This window comes from Rhamphochromis longiceps, linkage group LG23 (assembly GCF_057381845.1).
Source record: "Rhamphochromis longiceps isolate RC_006_pf linkage group LG23, R_longiceps_female_GT1.1, whole genome shotgun sequence".
NCBI lineage: Eukaryota > Metazoa > Chordata > Actinopteri > Cichliformes > Cichlidae > Rhamphochromis > Rhamphochromis longiceps.
In genome coordinates, this window is record NC_140578.1 from 34988568 (window position 1) to 35008442 (window position 19875).

General features: G+C 39.4%; 1 protein-coding gene across 5 annotated transcripts in view; it reads left to right on the forward strand.

The window, feature by feature from the left end:
* The window catches only part of zranb3 (zinc finger, RAN-binding domain containing 3), a 140737-nt gene that overhangs the window by 79834 nt on the left and 41028 nt on the right, over positions 1–19875 (forward strand). For all 5 annotated transcript variants that reach the window (XM_085398652.1, XM_085398653.1, XM_085398651.1 and 2 more), the window contains exon 15: positions 11921–12075. In XM_085398652.1, the coding sequence (XP_085254778.1) occupies positions 11921–12075 (155 nt within the window). The remainder of the gene's footprint in view (positions 1–11920; positions 12076–19875) is intronic.

Here is a 19875-nt window from a genome sequence, read left to right on the forward strand (position 1 = left end):
CAACCTGCCGTTCCCCCGTCCGCTCTGGTTATATGTGCACATGTCTGTGAATCTCAGAGGGATGTGAGGAAACAAATTCCCAATTACACAGTGTGTAATATTGCAAATTAAGACCTCTGTGTTCAAGTACTCGTGTCTCAAAGGGATACGCAAAGCAATAAATTGCACTAATTACAAAGAACTAATTACACTGTGTGCAATATGAAGAGCTTTAAAAAAATGCCAGACTAGCAGAGTCTAAGAAAAGCCCGTGACCTGGGTGTTGCCTCTGAAAACATGTAGATGTTCATATTAAAGGGGTGACACTGAGCTCGGGGCTTTTTTCAAAAACATTATTCTAGAACACTCAACACGGGAAGGAGTAAAGCGTTCAGGTTTTAACAGGCAAGCCATCAATCCCCATTAGCCTTTAACATCCAGAGATCAGCATGCAACAACCTGGCTGATTCCTGTTCTTGAGACACACGCACACACTTACAATTTGACATCTATTAGTGACCAGATTGTCGAGTGGTTAATTTCCCATCTTTGCAGATACGTGTGCCACCCCATCAGTCTAGGACTGAATTCCACTGCAGCTTTTCTTTTCCCTGCAGTGCCTTCTGTACTTTATACTAAAGGTGAGCAAAAAGCCTTTTTTAAAAATAAAAACACCTCTATTTAGACTGACTCAAGGGGAGCGATAAAAGCTTCACAGTCGATCAGAAATGGCAGCACTAAAGAGACACCGCTGGATACCAACTTGGCCCCCTACGTCCCCTTAGTCATGCACTTTTTCCCCTGGAGACAGCTCATGTCTACCTGCAGTACTGTGCAGGAGTTGTAGAGCTTTAAGCAATAGCCTAAACATACAGGCAGAGTGATACAGGGCTGTCTTAAGTGATGAGAACACCTTGTCTTATAACAGACACGGAAACAAGAGAAACACAAGCCTATAAGCTGCCCAACGCTCAGTGGAAAGCCACGTGAGCTTTTTAGATTCCAACACAGTGTTTTACAGTATTAAATTTGCCACTTGATTGTAATTTTTGAAATAATAGTTGTTTGGATTCCACAGATAAATGAATAAAAGGGGTTTCTCACTTTTAATTTTCTTATCTGAACCTTTCTTATTCAACTCCAGCTTTAATATTTTATCCAGGGAGTCCTCTCGAGTAGGTTTGCATGATTCATAGTTCAAAAAATGTTGCTTATAAATTGGATGGACACCTGGCTCATGCAATTTATAAGCCATTTTAGTTCCTCCCTCTTTAAGCCACCCCCTTTCTGAAAGCACACTTTCTTCTGATTGGCTAATAGCTAAATCCCTGCCACAGTGCTTGTGGGTTTCACTTCTGCATTAACATTTGATCGATCTGTAGACTTTCAGCTTTAATTTAAGGGGTTTGACGAAGTTATTGCATTAACTGTTTAGGAATTGCAGCCACTTTTATATATTGTCTCCCATTTTTAGAGGTTCAGCCAACATGCTGAAAAAAATAAGGTCTGTTTTAAGACTGATAAAAAGTGATTTGCTGCCAGAAGTCTAGAAGTCATGGACATCACCGTGTTTGTTTGTGTTTCTTCCCTTGGGATGCGCAAAGGCTGCCACCTTCAGTCGCTGCTTATTTGTGGGTCTGTATCAGACCTGTGAATCGTACGGCCCCTGGGCCACATCTGGCACTTTGGTTGTCCTGCGTGATGTCAATGGGAAATTAGGATTCGAGCATAAATAAGTATACGTTATGCAGTTTCCCATTTCAGCCACCAAAACTCGTCATCAGAGAATAGATCACTGTTTTGTTTTTTTGTGATTTCACAGTACAATTTTGTTTTCTTTTGTTTTCAATGTAGAGTTGTTGTTTTGTTTTGTTTAAACTGGACTAATACGTATTTATTTACTGATGTCAAAGGTAGTGCTGCGTGCTTAGTTTGTGGAGAGCTGACTGCTGAGTAACTTTATGCTTGAAATCCCGGGACAAACTGTCAGGTTTTATGATCTACTTTTCAATTTTCAGATTTATTTTTATTGGTATTTAAATGATACCTAGTTATATCTATCATTGAACCCAGATGACATAGTTTTTAAAACTACAGCTGTACTTGGTGCCTTAAAAATCAGAGAAACTGCGTCGAACCAGACACTTGCCTCTGAATGGCATACCTTGGCCTCCACCAACACTGTAAGAAATCTTGGAGTCATTTTTAACCAAGATGTCCAAATATGAAGAGCTACTTTCTTTTATCTGCACAAAGCCATTGGAAACTACTCTTATTATTATCAGGTTGTTCTAAAGATTCCCTAAAAACCTCCATTTAATCCAAAATAGAGGGTACTAACAGCGCCAAGAAAGAGATGATATTTGTCCCATATTGGCCTCTCTTCATTGGCTCCCTGTTAGAGCCACAATCAAATTTATAATCCTTCTCCTCACATAAAGGGGCAGGCCCAAACTTATCTTAAAGATCTGATAGTACTGCTATATATGTTGTCCTAATAAAGCACTTTGCTGTCAGACTGCAGGGTTACTTGTAGTTGTTAGAGTTTCTAAAAGTAGAATGGGAGGCAGAGCCTTCAGCCATCAGGCCCCTCTCCTGTGGGGCTCTGTGGGGTGTTTGATTGTTTGGTATTTTTCCAGAATACTTCTGGAAATAATACCTTCAAGTGACTGAACTGAATTGAAGTGACTGAAATTGGTATTTTTGGATTGTATCGAAAGTCAGGAGGTGTTGTGTAAGTCAGTCCTAAAAATTTACCATGTTGTTAACTTCATCAGGTTGAAAGGACTGAATCACAGATAGTTTGTTTCACTTTTGGAGGCGCTTCAGACTGAACATGGTAACGCGGACTAGCACACAGCTGTCACGTGGCTCCTCTTGGGCAAAGCGTTAAAAGAGTATGGGACCTGAGAGCAGTTTTGTAAGGACATTCCCGAGCTCTTAAATCACTCATGACAAAAAAATCTGGATTTCTGCCACTGAGTAAGAAAAAAAAAAGAAAAACTGCAGATAAAGTAATTAAACTACAAGAAAACTGGCAATAGTAGTTTGAAATTTAGCAAAAAGAGATTTTGTTCACTCTGTTTTTGGGAATGTGTTTTAAAAGATAAACTGCTTTTTTTTACCTACTTCACATTTTCATTGCCTAATTACAACATCTACTCTTAACAGTAGCAGTTTATAAAGAGATAAAAATAATATTGAACAGAACTAAGTTCAGCTTATTAATTGCCCACCCACGGTATGTATGTATAGATATATAAGTATGAGCAGTTCATAAATTCATTTATTGAAAAAGGTACAAACATCAGTCTTTATAATGTAATAGCTTACACAGCAGGACTCTATCTCCTTTCAGACTGCATTAGGCCAGGCTGAGAGTTGAGGGTCATCTATAAACCTGTTAGCTTGCCAGGCAGTTACCGCAGTTACCGTAGTTACCGCAGTCTGCCATTTTAACCATGTTTTTTCATGGTTTTAAGAAAAAAAAGACGAAAAAAAGCCCAATCTTGATCATAGAAGTGTTAAAATGGGACTGATCAGTACTGTACTAGTTAGTCCCGAAAAGGTTGATTCTGTTCACGTGGATGTAGAGTTTTCAGTGGGAGAAACGTTTCGTCAAGTGACTTCTTCAGTCTCAGCTGACTGCAGGTTTCCCCAATCTTATAAACCGTACATTTGCACAATGACTGAAACCAGCCCACTGAAGGAACAATGGGCTGTGAGGTCAGTTTCTTCATTGGTCAGTGTTGATCAGTTGTCATTATGCAAATGTACTGATTATAATTGACGAAATGTTTCTCCCACTGAAAACTCTACATCCAGACGAACAAAATCAGCTTCTTCAGGATTTCCTTACCTGGATGATTGAGCATGCATCAAGTCTTACTAGTTGGTGTTAGCCAATTAAAACCAAATGACTTACAAACACCCTCTTTAGTTGATTTTAAGGCTCCACACCCTCTGACCTTAAAGCTGGCATCACCGACAACCCCAACACTATAGTAAATCTGTGCCACTTTAGTAGTTTTTAGTTGTGCTCCTAAGTCACTTTAATCATAGAATAAAGAAAAGAGTCATTCTGACTCACACGTGTTTGGGCTTTCTTCAGAAGTAAAGTTCGGTTCCTGCAGGGTTAGGGTTACCACCTATGATGAAATAGACCTCTGAATCCACCATCTCACTTGTAACCTGTGATTTTGTTCTAGCCACGTACTACATAGACAAATTTTCAGGGTCTTGAAGATAAAGTCTCACATTTTGAAACTTTTCTATTAAAACAATACATTTGGGTGTTTTAAACAGGCAACAATTCTACAAGAGGGATCGGATGGTAACCAAGCCCTACACCTAACTCTGACCCTAGAGTTTAGACCCAGTGACCTGGCGCATGTTACTACGTTAATGTCTTCACTTGATTTGTTATAGGTAGTTCCAGTAGTCCTATGGCAGATAGTACCGCTCTCACACGGCTCTTGTTTCAACACGAGGGAGGCAGCCTGCGCTGAGACAGACGATATTGACAGCTTAAATCTACAAATCAGACTGCCTTCAAAAACTGCACGAGTGTACTGGCTAGTATGCATGACGTAATTTGTTTTAGAAAAGAAAAACTATTCAAGGCATTTATCTGTCCTGTTGTTGTTTAGTCAGATTCTTAGTTACATGCTGTTGCCAGTCTGTCTCCAGCAGCGTGGGTATTACAAAGCACTGTGTTTGTCCAATAAAAGTGACCTATGGGGTCAGGAGCGGCGCCTAATGATTTTCCTCAACCTGCCTGTGGTTTTAGAAGGCAAACCGCAGAGCTGTCGGCCGCTCCTACCTCTTGATTGCTCTGAGATTACTTTCCTCACAGCACAGACAGGCAATCACTCCTCCTCCACCTCCCCGTCTCCCACTCTCTCCTTACTGTCTGTCGCTCAGTCGATCTGCATGGCCCAAACATTTAAACATGGATACCTGTCTCTTTTGGATATTAGTGCAAATGTAGCAGCGGCACCAAACGTCTTCATGCTTGAGAAGCACAGTTAAGATTTCTTTTTTTTCCTTTTTTTTTTTTAATCTTTTGTTTCAATTCTGCAGAAGATAAGATGACTCAGTCCAATTAGGCGTTGTTTTCTTTCTCTCTCAGTAAAATAACAGATAAATCCCTTGGGGTGTTTTGAAGGCACTGTTCATACTGTGTAAGTGACAGTCTAATAAGACGGCTTTGTAAGATGAATTGCCCCCATCGTATAAATGGCCCACTTAATGCAGCTGGCGCGTTCTACCACTGCAAACAGGGGAAGGGGGGGAAAAAAACTGCTTACAACAAATATGGGCTGCACACTGCAGAGCTGCAAGGTTTCATTACAGATGCAGCAGGACAAAAGGATGGATGGGATTTAGCGAAAAGCTAGTGTCCTAAAAATGTTTTGGTTCCAGGTTTGTAGCTCTGTGAAATGCCTTCGTCTGGTTATCTTGGTATTTTCAGAGTGGCCCATTCCAGCTGAGGCTGGTCTGAGAGCAGAACATACTGTGGCAGACCTGGGAAAATTGCACCTATGAGGACGGCAAACATAAAAGTGAAAGATATGGACTTTGTACAGGATAGGTCAAGGAGAGAAAATGTCTTACTTGGATGATCTCACATCGATACAAAGGGATTTGGCATCAAATTACATCGCTGATATTATTCAAAGCAGCGATGGACCGTAAAACAGTCAGTAAATAGAAACAGTTTCTGTGGAAAATAAAAACTGCTTAAAGAAATACTGCAAAGTAGAAGCGATTGAAATACTTTGAATACAAAGAGCATGTTAAAAGAACGGTTTATGACGTGATTAAGGATATAGAGATAGAATAGAAACTTAAGCATCTGTCTAATATAAACCCAGTAGTGTAGCCATAGTGTAGCAAATGCTACACTAGCAGATTGGTGGCTGCTGTGCTGCCATTAGCATTAGTATCAGAGAGGGAATTAAAGCCTCGCAGAACCTTTGCTGGAATAAATATGATGTTCAAACAGCATATTGCTGCCAAATGGACCAATCAGTTGTTGTGTTCTGCATCATAAAGACGTATAATTATATTTCTGAGTAGGTGAACATCTGTGATCAGATGCAGATATTTTAGCCTGATCAGCTGTTCATTGGTTTTGACCGATCAGCTATTCCAGAGTGTCTCTGCTTAAATACCTTACCTGTGCAGTCCCATATGAAGGTGTGCTAGGTAGAGTGAAAAATATGATATATTGTTTGACCTCACAGGCATAATGTACTCTGTGACCAATAATCACTCTGCTATGAGTGAGTTTGCATATTATCAGCATTGTACACTCACACTAATGATGTCATGGTTTTTGTTAAGGTTCACAATTGAGGAGGGAGAGTACAAACCACTCTTGGTCCAGAAGGTCTTGGTCAAACAATGATTTTTAATGAACACACGTGTGGGAAGACACTCTGTACGCAGACAGCCAGTAGTCCTCGACTTAATCAAAGCATGAACAGATATTTTATAGCATCAGGGTTTGATTTACTGACGCCCCTTCATGCGTCACAGATACATTTTATACATAGATTTATACAAGATGATCTTCTGGCTTTTACCCCAGAAGATCATCTTCTATTTTCCTGGCTGGTACTTTCCGTTCTTGTCTTAAAGTGAATTGTTCCTCTTTCTTGCCGAGACATGACTAATCTCTCCTCTAAATAAATCTAACTCATGTGTGTGTGTATGTGTTGACCTCACATGCTCTTTGTGTCACCTCTTCACCTACTGTCTGTGTCTCGTCCTCAAATGCTCTTTCTCAATTCACCTGTTGCACTTCTGACCTTTCACCAGGACAGAGGCTCACTGAGACTATGTGTATGTCTTCTACTAAATAAATGTTTTAACCAAGAACCTCTACTAAAACCTTAATATAAAATGATCTGATATATAAGTGTTTTGTAAGCATGTATTGCAATTCCTTCTATGGCTCCAAGTCACTTGCACAATAGATTGTCCGAACATCGCGCCGAACAAAGCTTCCGACCCCCAATTAATTGACCGAGCTCCAACTCTTTAATAAGCACAGATATGCATTGTGTATAAAATAGTCATAACTGCTTAAGGCCTTCTTAAAGCTATCTGTTACATTGTTAAAGCCTCGTCTTAGCCTGCGGCTCAAAATAACTTCCACTTCTGCAAAACTCTCCAAGCCTATTTCCTGTCCTGTTACTTTTAGCCTTTCTGAAAGACACACTGTTTAACCCCTGAATGCAATATAAACTCCAGATTATATTATTAATGCAATGGTAATGATGACAATTATTTAGCAATAGCAGTAAAATAATTTCCCTGCTCCACATTTTCTATTGATCAGCAGCTGGTAGTGAAAATGTGCTAAGAAGAGTAGGAGTTTTCCACCATAGCCAGAAAGAAAGAAACAAGCTAGCAAAGGGAACTAAACACTGATCTGAATCATATTACGCCACCAGCAGCACTCAGTCGGTAGAAAATCTGTTTGTTTGTTTGTTTGTTTTAAACAACTGCATTAAAATGCTAGAAAAGTCTGTTTCATCTACGATTGATTCACTTTTTTATTAAATATACACGTCTTTTGAGAGATTTTGAGAGATAAATACATTTAATTCTCAAAAACGGGGATTGACAGTGGCTTGGCAACAGCAGTCTTCACACTTGGAGTTCTCTTTCGTTTCCCAACCAAAACACTGGAGAGATGTCTTTCTCCCATACCCACTAGAGATCCAGTGCAGGTGCAGGGCAGCACTTGTTCAATGGAAACTCTCTTGTCGCAGACAGCCTGTGTCAGTATTTTTCCCCCATTAGCAAGCCAGATGGACACGCACGCACGCGCAATCTCACTAACACACACACACACCGACAAGGCAGACAACTGGCCACGCGAAGTGATTTAAGGCAAGTATTATCAGAGTGTTATAGGTCATTGTCTAAATGAAGCGTGGTCGAACAGTGGCGGTCTCATTTCCACCACCTGACCTTTTCGTGCTAGATGCTGGCAGGATGAGCAAGCTACATAGCTGACATTAATGACCCGCTCCCTCTCTTCTTTCTCTGTTTCTCTCCTTGTGTGACCATGATTTTATCACTCTTTTTTTCTGCTCTCTAGCTGCGTTTCAATCCTGTTGTTCAGCAAATTCTAGAGTGAACTTGTGAAAAATAAATTGGGCATTTTCTGTCAAAGAAGTTGGCTTTCTGTGTTGCTGAACAGCGTTATACTGAAGGAATAGTTTTCTATAGTGATTAAAATTAGTTGGTCAGAAAGTTGAATTGCTTTAAAACTGAAAGTCACCCGATGATGATAGCTGTGGTTGCAAAAATGCTTTTGGGCCTATAGAGGTTTACGGGAAAACAGATTTCTGTCTTCACTTCTGGAAACAACTCTTCTGTTCATTGGCTCAGTCACTCGTTTTGGGCCATATCGGTATGAAACTGCACGTTTATTGGCTAATGAGTTGTCATTAACCAACAAGCATGTGGATCCACAGTCAAACTCACTCCTTCTCGTCACACCCAGTTTTTTGCAGCCACAATGGCGACCACAGAAATGCTCATCTCAAAGCTTCAAACAGGAATTTGGAAACAATGGGTGACGTCACAGTAGCTGCGTCCATCTTTTACACGGTATGTGACATTTACACTTTATCCTTTACGTTTGTACATTTGTTTAAATAAAAACATTGCTTAATTTTAACTTTATTTTAAAATATAAACTTGCTGCTGCTATTTCAGTTGATAGCTACATCCGGTAGATTTGGCTTCCAAATGTTTATATTTCACCAGTTCTAATCTTTTTTTTTTATATGTACTTGGACTCATTGGTACAATCGCGTGTATTAAATAACCTCTTTTATGAACTCTGTTTTACCAGCCAAGCTAACAGGTGCTGCATGTAGGACAGGTTGTAACTTGTAGATGACTAGCATGCTAGCAGTTAGTTTCATGCTCATTTTTTTTTAATTTGACCTTTTTAATAGAAAAGTATGTGTCAGTATGGGTTACAGATATTTAGGACGCCATGCAAACACCAGGCTAATCTACTTTCTTGTCCTTTTTAAAAAAGAAATATTTCAAAACTTTTAGATTATCATATTTTAAAAAAAGATTTCATTTATTAATCTTTGTTTGTTTTTGAATTTTTAACTGTGCCCATTGTTTGAATGGTTGTGATTCAGTTATGATGCAAAAAGTCACTTATAGCACATCAACACATTATTATCCCTACAGCCTAAAGATGGAAAAGTCATGCACATCAGGAGGCAAATTTAATTGGTTGATCAGCCATGTCACGCCCTTAGGCAAGACCCCATTACTCTAGTAATAGTCTGTCTACATGACTGGACCCAGACTTCATGATAATGTAGACTGGGACATTGGAATCTTGTCATCTACACCGGAGCCAATTCAATTCCAGATCTATTCCAATGGCAAATCACAAACACTTGCAATAGTTCTCTTAAGTTAGTAACGTATGCTATCTGCACAATAGAACTATATCAGCATTTTAAAAGGTAAGATGTTAAAAAAAGACCATATAACTAGCTAATACAAACATTATAGTGGATTATAGATGTAGATGTTAGACATGCTAATTGACACCAGATTAAGCTAGCAACACATAATTAGTTGCTCCAAGTTACTTTTAAATGCAAATTATTTTTTAACCATAGCTTTTTGCTGAGTTGACCAAATTTAATATTAGCCAGTACTGCATCTGTAATATGATGGCATGTGTTTGTCTGGTCAGCTGATAAAACGATAACTGCACAACAGTCGTGGAAACAAGTAGCGGTTTTTGTGATATATAGTTATAAATAAAATACTTTTATTTGAGACGTCTTGTAAACACTGTTTTTAGGCTTCGTGGTCTTGTTGACAGTTACCTGTATTGTATTTCTGCTCTGCCAACAGAACGTCGAGGAACCAAATGAGACTGAAGACACAAGGTAAGTTTAAAATATGACAGCGGCTCTAAGAAAATATTACATAGAGGCTAAATAAATATGTGTGTTGGCATACTAATACTGTATTACAGGGTAATAAAAAAAATCATCTCCTAATGCATTTACCTGGCTAAGCTTACACAGGCATGTCTAACATTTACTGTCTTTTTCTCTCTGCTATCTCTCTCCGCTCAGGAACCACAGGAGGATTCAGCCTGAAGACTCTGCAGTGAGACGGCGCCCTGACCCTGAGATTCATCTCCAAGAGTTTTTCAAGCTTTACCCGCTTCTTCTTTTTAATAAACCAAACATTATGCTTCCCAGTGGTCTGGTTTTTTTTGTAAGGGAAAAAAGAAGTTCTGATGCAGTGCTTGTACATAATTCATTTACAGATTTGTTGTTGTCTTAATCCATAGCTAAGATTGTTCTTCCTAAATTAAGCCAACCGTTTTTCTCCTCTGTGTCGGTGGGATAGCTGCACATGTATACTGTTAACTCTGAGTGAGTGGAGCGTCCCCATGCAGCACAGCACTAACAGGAAGACTGTATATGAGGATAACAGCAGGGAAAGACACAAACTGTGTAACATGCTATTCATTTTGCCTGGTTTATTAGACATGTAAATAATTAATTCGCTGTGATAACTAATTGCACAGTAAAAAAAACTAAACTAGCATAAATGAAATGTGTTTATATGTCAAAGGCTGGCTGTTAGAAAGTCCAAAAGGAAAAACAAAGTCCGACAGGAGAAATAAAGCTGGAAAAATACTGACGCATGGAACGACGAGGAAATGCATGAGAGATGTATATAAACACTCTGACAAGGACTAAGGGGGAGACAGCACTGTATATACAAAAAAGGAAAAACAAGACACAGCTAAATAGAATCAGAAAACTAGATAAAGAGGAAGTAGGACTATCAAAATAAAGCAGGAAGTAACATGGCAGATAAAAAAAATCTACCACAGAGATTTGACAAAATATGGTTAACTTAGCATTAAACTTATGATTAATTATAACCCATGAATCTACATAGAAACTAGTGTTCCAAAACATCTAGAAATACTACAAGATTACTCAGAGAAATATACAGAAAATCAAATCCAGACCTGAATCAAAACTAGAAATGGAATTGAAACAAAAAACAAATGAATCTAAAAAGTCTAAAATCAGATTTAAAAAAACTAAACTAAGGACTGAGAACAACAAAACTGCTAGACTGTGACAAATTATGTATATCCACCCTAAAATGCCTTCATGTTTTCCCATTTAGAAGCAGAATTTACACCAGCAGGACAAAGAAATTCTGCGATTTTCTCTTTGAATAGCTTTTACAGCTGATTCTGAAACTGTTATCAACTGTTATCTGCCACCACCTGTTTCACAAAAAACAAAACAATAAACGTGGGCTATTACTTTGTTAAGCGAGTTAATTTTCATTTCTTTTAATAAGTTATACACAAAAGGTGTGACTTATTTCAAGCACTTTATTACTTAATCTTTTGTCCTAGGCAGTCTTATTTCTAGTGATGCAAAATTCCTCTGTTCTTTCAATAATCTGTTGGGTCTACTTTTAGAGTAAAGCAGAGTGTTTAAACCGCCACGTTTGTTTGCTTTTATATCAACTGCTGATAGCAAGAATGTTGACTTTGATTCCCATTTATATGAAAATGTCAGAGATAATTGCTTCAACATTTTCATTTCAGATTCTTAATCAAGTGTTTGAAAGCAATAAGCATCAATATATGGGTGTTTTTCCATGCATCTAGTGTATATGCATACATATTTGAATGATCTGCTACAAATGCCACATCTTCCCAATATTGTGCTCAGTATAATAAATCTTAAAAGCTGCGGGAGTTTAATGTCTCTTCTACTCATTGCATCACCAGAGGAGCAAACAGAGTACCAATAAAGCAGTGAAAACCAATAATGAGTCAATAATATATGCTCAGTGAGATATTAGTCAGCCTATTCCTCTCTCCCTGCAGACTGCGGAGCTCTGCCGTGTTTGTCTTCTGCGGCTGATGCTAATGATGATGATGGGGGCAATGGTGGCGAGGACGCCAACAACGCCCATCCCTTCTACCCAGGCCTGCAGTTCTGCGCCAGCCGGTACACAGACCGAATATATCTTTACTCCAAGGTACCGCCGCCTGTCTGTTTGATTGTGCATATTTGATCATAGACTGAGCTCATAAGGGAACCAGAGAATTTGTGTGTGTTTTCACAATAATTCTTGTTCCTCTCAAGGTTGTGCCATTACAGGAAACGTTGCACCTGCCTATATTGTCCATCTGTGCCAAAGAATTACTCTGAGCTTAAATGCAAGTCAGTGTTTAACTCACAGTGAGATTCAGTCGTTTTGTGTTTTCTGCCACTCTGTGCTGCACACCTTGTCTTTTATTTTAGGTTCTCTAAGGGCCAGAAACAAATTGGTGTGATAGCACAACGGCAAAAAAAAAAAAAACAGTGGTGGAAATTCAGCAGTTGATGTACTAACTGTTTGCTTATGAACCAGTGATGGCAAAGGGAATCTACCAAGAGGGCTGCCAGTAAGGGGTCAAGTGGTTTCACTGGGTGAAACACCATGGCAATTCAGGTCCATGGGATGGAGCAGAAGGAGATTTGGCTTGTTCTGATATGAGGGCAAATTCTTCTCTTAGAAACTGAAGGGGATTTCATTGGAGGTTGGGGCATCAGTTATCTGGATAATTCTCAGAGCTCAGGTGGAGTGCAGGATTCATCCAGATATTGAAAATGGCTGGACAAAGCTGGACTGCACAGATGCACAGATCATGGCAGTGCAGGAAAAAGCTCCAAGCACAAGATATACTACACTACGGCAAGACCCAAGGTGCAGTTTGTGCAGAGATGCTCCGGAAATAATTCAGCACATTACAGAAGGGTGCAAGACGCTGGCAGGCAGGGCACACAGTACATGGAGCATCATAGCCAAGTAGCGGGCATAGGATACAGGAAGATCTGTGCCCCCTAGGGTGGTCCTGTGGGACTTCCAGAGTCAGAAGGTCAAACTGGTGATGCCTAACCAATTGGACATAGTAGTGGTGGCCAAACAGAGGAAGAAGACAATCACTGTTGTTGCTGAACAACAGGATCTTGCCAAGTTTAACAATGACTCCCACCTGTGCTGTGTTCCAACACGGTGCCAGTCCAAACTGCTGCTGGAGTACAGGAAGGCATGTTCGGAGGCAGCTATAAAAGTAATGGAAGGAGTGTAAAGGTGAGAATAGGGACACCAAACAAAGGGACTGAAGATGAAGGGTAAAAGAAGAGAGCGGCCTGATATGCATGGATGCAGGGAAGGAGGGCATGCAGAAAGTTGGTGTGACTGAAGGAGATGTGAGGGCAGGGTGGAGGCAGATGATCCACTATGGTGACCCTAACACACACAACCCCAAAGAAGAAGAACCCAAGCGAGTTACTATCTGACCCACAGCTGCCTGTGAGCAGCTGGTTCATTTGTTTTGGTGATTCTGAACAAGATCATAAGACATTATTCTAACACTGACTTAATTAATACCTGTATTCTGACAGACATTTCTCGATGTTTTGCAGTAAATCCATAAGTTTCAAGTATTAAAAAAGCAAGTTACTTGACAGTTGACTTGTGATATTGCACAGCTCTGTGTGAACTGTGGAAGAGTTGTAGCTAAGAGTTTAATTATAACTCTTTTTCAAACATTTTTTTGCCAGCTTCTATTATTTCATGAGCCTTTTCATACTGGGACAGGATTTTCCCTGGATCTGTCGTGGACATAAGTGAATTCAACTTGAATTTTCAAATACAACACATTGTCGTGTTGTGACGGTGATAGGCTGTGACTGGCTAACTAAATTGCAGCAGAAAATAAAAATATTTTCCTGCCACAAACAAAAGTACAAATAACAGGCAAAGCACCACGTTATGTTTTTGTTATGTTTTTGTTATGTTTTTGTTTTTTGCGTGCACAACAGTTTGGGTAGTTTAGTTAGTAGCTTAATAACCCACATCATGATTTTCAGCTGCGTTCCTCCCCTGCGCAGTACTTGTTGGCTGATAAATACTCTTATAACACTTTGTCTTATATTTCTATAAGACAAAGCTTTTAAAAAATGCTTCTTTTTCTTGTGCTGCATTAAATGTGAGGAGACGGCAGCTCCTCTTACTCTAAGTGAAAGTCAGACGTGTGGTGTAATATCCTCCATTTCAATTCTTGCAACAAAAAAATAGCTAAAAAGCCAAAAAAGTACACATAAAGGTGTGATGTCCACTTAATGTTTTCTTTTATATCCTCATGTTCTAGTGAAATTTACCTGATTCCATGTTCAAGATCTGCTCAGGTTTGAGCTGCAGATAATCGTTTTTAATCATTTAATCTGCAGCGTTATCAGTGTAACCAGCTGTTCTGGTCAAAGTTTAAGAAGAAAAAAAGTAGTTGCGATTAAAACAGGTGCAGTTAATTAGTGTAGAAACAACATAAAAGGCAGTTTTAACGAGCTTTTAACGAACAGGAAAAAACAGGCTATAATGAAAGCTACATGATGCTTGATATGCACCTTTATTAACCTTTGCTGCATTTTCAATTCTTCTCTTACCATTACAACACTTTAACAAGCTAACTGCTAGTAAAAACTGGTAAAAAGTAATATCTGTGCTTCACCACTAGTGACTGGACGTCCTGTGTCCTGCCTCTTGGTTGTGCTACCCAGACCTAAACCACATACAGTATGTCCAGTGGTGCAAATATATTTGAAACTGACTATTTTCTGCTCCAAAGGGAATGCTGGAGAAACGATCCCAGCATGATTCTCCCCAAATTTTCCAAAACGAGTAACAAAGGCCGTCGTGCTGGCTCCACACTAACTCCATCACATGCTGCCTTTTCCCCTCCTCTGTGCTGTGCGTGCATTACTGCTGAAGCATTCAAGTCAATTTCAGTAATGGATTTCTTCCAAAGACATAAGAAAAAAATATTTTATTAATAATGCTGAGATTTGTTAAGGGTTTATTTCAGCCAATTACTCTTGTATTGATCTTCCTTTTGCCTCTCAAAAATAGTAAAGCAGCAACCTTCGCCGCCTCTGTGGACCAGGCTCCTTTGCTGTGGAGTAAAAGGTGAAAGAAAAGCTTTTTAAATCCATTCATATCCCTCCGTTCAATACAAATTAAAGGTTTAGGATTTACCAGCGTATTGCCAATATGATTTAATAAGGTGCCACCAGTTTCCAAGCTGCCTTCTAACGTTTCCTCTTTTATCTACACTTCTCCTGTATTTGTCAGCAGCCAGTAAAGCGGTCGTCTAAGGATTTTATTTAATATATTTGGTGCACAAAAGGTTATTCCTAAAGTAAAAACTGAAGGAGGCAGCCGAACAGTTTTAAATATTGAACTTGACATACCAAAATAACCCTGTATATGGCATCTGGGTTTTTTTGGCTGGGCCAACAAAAAGTTTGCATTCGTATTAGTACTAGTATTACTTATGGCTCAGTCATGCAGGTGTAGAGACTGGTCAGTAAAACCCTGGCAACCACTGGTCGCTAGGGAAAAATCTATATTCCCCAGCTGGTTGGAAGTTTTGGAAAACAAACATCACCAGAAACCTCTTTGGGTTTGCGTAGTTGCTAGCAGGTTGCTGCAATCGCTTATAGTTTGCATGGAAGACACAGATTTGTCTGCAAAAACTCGTTAAGTAGTTGTGAAACTTGAATAAGGGTGCAGAGACTGCTCTTCAAGATTCAAGTTAAACATTTTGAAACATATTCTCTGCTTCTGGTTTGCATCAAATTCTTCACAGTGTTAGCGCATGTCTTAGCGAGTAGTTGGCAAGTGTGGAGACAAGTTGAAGTTGGAGTCTTCCATACAAAATACAGGCAATTGCGGCAATCTGATAGCAACCAAAACAACCACAAGGAGGTTTTCGATGTAACACCTTCTTTCAACAATTTCATTTAATGACAGCATCTTCGCCGACCAATCATTTTTCTATGTAGTCTCTGACTGGTCTGTGTGACTGGAGGCCTTAGTATGACCAGTAATGTGGGTTTTAAATGTTACTGTTATCACTGAGTCAGTTCAATGTCATGATAGCTTCCATCTATCCAATTTCTGCCACTTATCTGGGTCACAGGAGCAGCAGTCTAATCAGATATGCCCAGACCTCTTTCTCTCCAGCTACCCCCTCCAGCTCTTCTGTAGGACACTGAAGATTTTATGCCTGATAAACCTCACATAGTAGGTGTCCAGGAAGCGCTAGAGGACACTGCCGGATTTTTGGCACTGCACTCACAGCTTTGATCCTGATAAAATCCTAATTTATCTGGACTTTTGTCCTGGCACAGCCATTTATGAGGTTTAGGTGGCACATAGGTTTGGATAGCTTTTTCATCATTTAAAAACTACATTTTGCATTTACTCGGATAATTTTTCTCGAATTTTAATTTTTAGTGAAACAATTATGCAAAAATCTAAGAAATCGCCTTGAGGCGACTTTTGTTGTGATTTGGCGCTATATAAATAAAATTGAATTGAATTGAAATCAGGGAGGAAGTACTTTATATACTTTTTCACAGCACTATAAACATATTTTGCTGGAACCTGCCTGCTAGAAATCTGAGTAAATCATGTTTCTATGATTGACAGAGGGAAACTTTTACAAATACACGTGCAGGAGCCAAAATAACAGTCACCGGTAACACGTTATATTTGAAATGAACTGCGATAACGGGCCGAGATGACACTTTCTTATTTCTTCCCATCTGGTTTTGACTGCTTCTTCAGTGCTGATGCAGAGGTTCTGTGAGTGGCGACGGCTATCGTTCAGGAGAATCAGCACTAATATAAATGGCCTAATAGTAACCCATGAGGCACTTTTATATGAAGAGTTCAGGTGTTTTGTTCAGTATTCAAGCCAAATGTTCTTTTAGCGCCTTCCACCATTGAAGCTTGTGGCGCGTCTTTCCACCAGCAGACTAATACAAGCAAGTTTAACTGCAGTATGGCTCTGATTACACTCCTGTGCATTCTTGGCACTCCCCTCGAGTGCCACTTGCCAACAGACCTTTGTATTGATCACGTTGTGATACTTAACGCCCTTTTGCTTCATTCATGAGGGATCAAGTTCCTTCCCCACTAACTCAGATAAGAGACAAGAGGGTTTTACATAAAGAAGAGCAAGACGCTGAACTGAATCACCAGTGGAATCTTAACCTGACAGCAATAGACAAGTGTCATGTACGCGTGGCTGAGACGATAAGCTGAGGAGATAAATGTCTCCCGCTGTCGTTTAAATGATAAAGTGGAGGAATTCTGGCTGGAAAGCTGTCACATTGGGATAATCCTGGACAAGGCAAAGTATTCACACAGGGGCTACTCGAGGCACAATCAGAGGAAGATTTGTCACAGAGGCTTGAATGAGAAATATTGAGAGTATTAGTAATTTTATATCCATTTACTACACAGCAAACAGTTGTTTTATTCAAGGGTTCACTGGCCCTACTCTTTGGTGGGTGGGTTCTTTGACTCCTGTCAAGACCAGGAAGAGCTGATAAGTGTGGTGAAGAACCTGAGGATAGTTCAGAAACGCCATATGTTGGACTACAATTACTTTGGCATGTTGTGATTTCTCAGACTTTTCTTGCGCTGTTGTTACATGTGACAGGCCACTGAATAATGGAGCAGTATAGCAATCCACATTTGTCAGGACCTGCACACATCGATGACTGTTTTATTCTTAGAATATCTGGAAAGACTTCAGTACCTATACGTTCATCAGGCTTTTGGATGTGCATGTGGAGTTTTAGTGACAGCAGAGAAGTGCAGAACAAAGACTTTGAAGAGAAAAATGAGTCAATTAACCATAAGCTGTGTGTTAATGATAGACCCTTGGTTATTGGACTGTAAAGCCTCAACGTTGGCATTTTGGTTATCATCATCTTGGTTTTATTGAAACTGGATGCAACCATATTTTTAGAAGCCAGTGCAACGTGAGCCTGATGAGCGAACACCAGAGACTGTGTATAAGTGATGAACGTACCTACAATGACGTCGCCTAAAGGTTTTCTGTTTCCCGTTTTCACTGTCGTCATCTTAGCTTTTTGGAACCAAACATCAGGAGTGACTGTAAACAGAGAGATACTGTACTCTCGTATACTAGCAGCCTGTTATGAAGCCAAAACATCTTTATCATCCATCTGGACACTAAAGAAGAGTTTCATTTTATAAACTACACGTTTTGATTAATAAGACTTGAAACTAGAAACTGAAGTCATGAACTTAAGGCACAGGTCAGAGGAGCTAAGACCATTTACCCATGGACTCAGAATGGCCACACCTAAAAAACAGTTTTTTGGGTTCTTCTTGACACGATATTTCAAAAAAAGTAAAAAATGAGTATGCATGGTCACAATACATGATCCTAGCTGATAAATAAAACAAAGTCAGTTATTTTAGCACATTTGTAAAGCTGATAGTGAACAGAGTTGATGCTAACACTGCTAATATCCACAATAAACCAATGTCTTGAGCCACCCCACATTTGTTTATAGTTTGCTTCAAAGGAGCTTATTGCTCAAGTGATCTTGCATTAAAAAAGCATAAAAAGTCTCCTAATTCAAGGGATGTTTTTTCTTTGTCTTCACATAACAGAATCAATCCTGAGATACTTTGTTACCATGTAAAATAGTAACAAAGTATCAATTTTCTTTCCCATTTCTTTACTTGAAACTGAAAAAAGTCACAGATTACACCGTCTGATTGGCATGAAATAGTCTGCACCACGATTGCCTCACATTATTTTTATATTACTGAGCAGGTTTCTCCATGCTATCACTGGTAGCAATGCTTGGCTAAAACATTAATTATTTCAAGTAATGGGCATTAATCTGTCTGTCAGATTTAGTCACTCATGAAAGCTAACCCCTGTATTTGGTATGTGTGTGTATACGTATGTAAAGCTGTGGTCAGAAATTTACATCCACTCCTCATTAGTATGAATTTCATGGTCATTTTGGGCTTTCGTGATTTCTTTGAGCAGTCCTTTTTAGTGGTAGAATGATTGGACAGCAAACATCTTTATTGACTTAAGAATTGGATGCATAGGTTTAAATATATTTCAGATGTCCTATAATCAGGAGTACAAATTATACATACACTTAAATAAATAGTGCTGGAGGCACGCTGGATGTGGATCATTTGGTTTCTGTGGAATATAAAGTGGGGTGCAGTGGACTGTCTTTGTTTGAGGACATCATGTGGAATTTTGAGTTTAGGAGCCGGGTTAATGCCTGGGGCGTTCCTGAGCATTCTTTGCGGTGTGACAGGGTGCATTGTCATAGGGGGATGTGCTTCTTCTGCAGCATTGTTTAGGTGGGTGGTACATGTTAAAGTATGTCCAAGTATTGTAAATACCACCAGGACCAAGGGCTTCTCAGCAGCATATGGCTTTGCAAAGAGATGACCATTAAAAGCAACTGTCAGTGGTTTTAATGTTTTGGCTGATCATCATTTTATTCAACCTGAAAATAAACATACTTCTTTTATTTATATAATAATAATAATAATAATAATAATATCTTATGTTTGAATGAAACCAATATTTTCAGTTGCTTTCCTCATGAGCTTGTTAGTGGGAAGCATAGTGTGCCTCTTTTCAGTCACATCTAGCGGGGCTCTAATCCTGCTTCATGCTGTTACAGCACAACTCGCTCCACCATTCCCCTGACTCTCCATGATATTTATTTTACCATAATCCAAATAAACACATGGGCGTCTTTGCACTGCGAGTACAGCGCAAGAGGAAAAAAAAACTTCCTAATGTTGATTTGTATCTCCAAATCCATGTGCCGGCTGCCGGCAGGTATTAACCTTTAGGCTTTATCCTTTCTCCTGCCTCCTGCCTGTCCTCTCCGACCATCATCTTCATGCCTGACGTGGCTCTGAGAG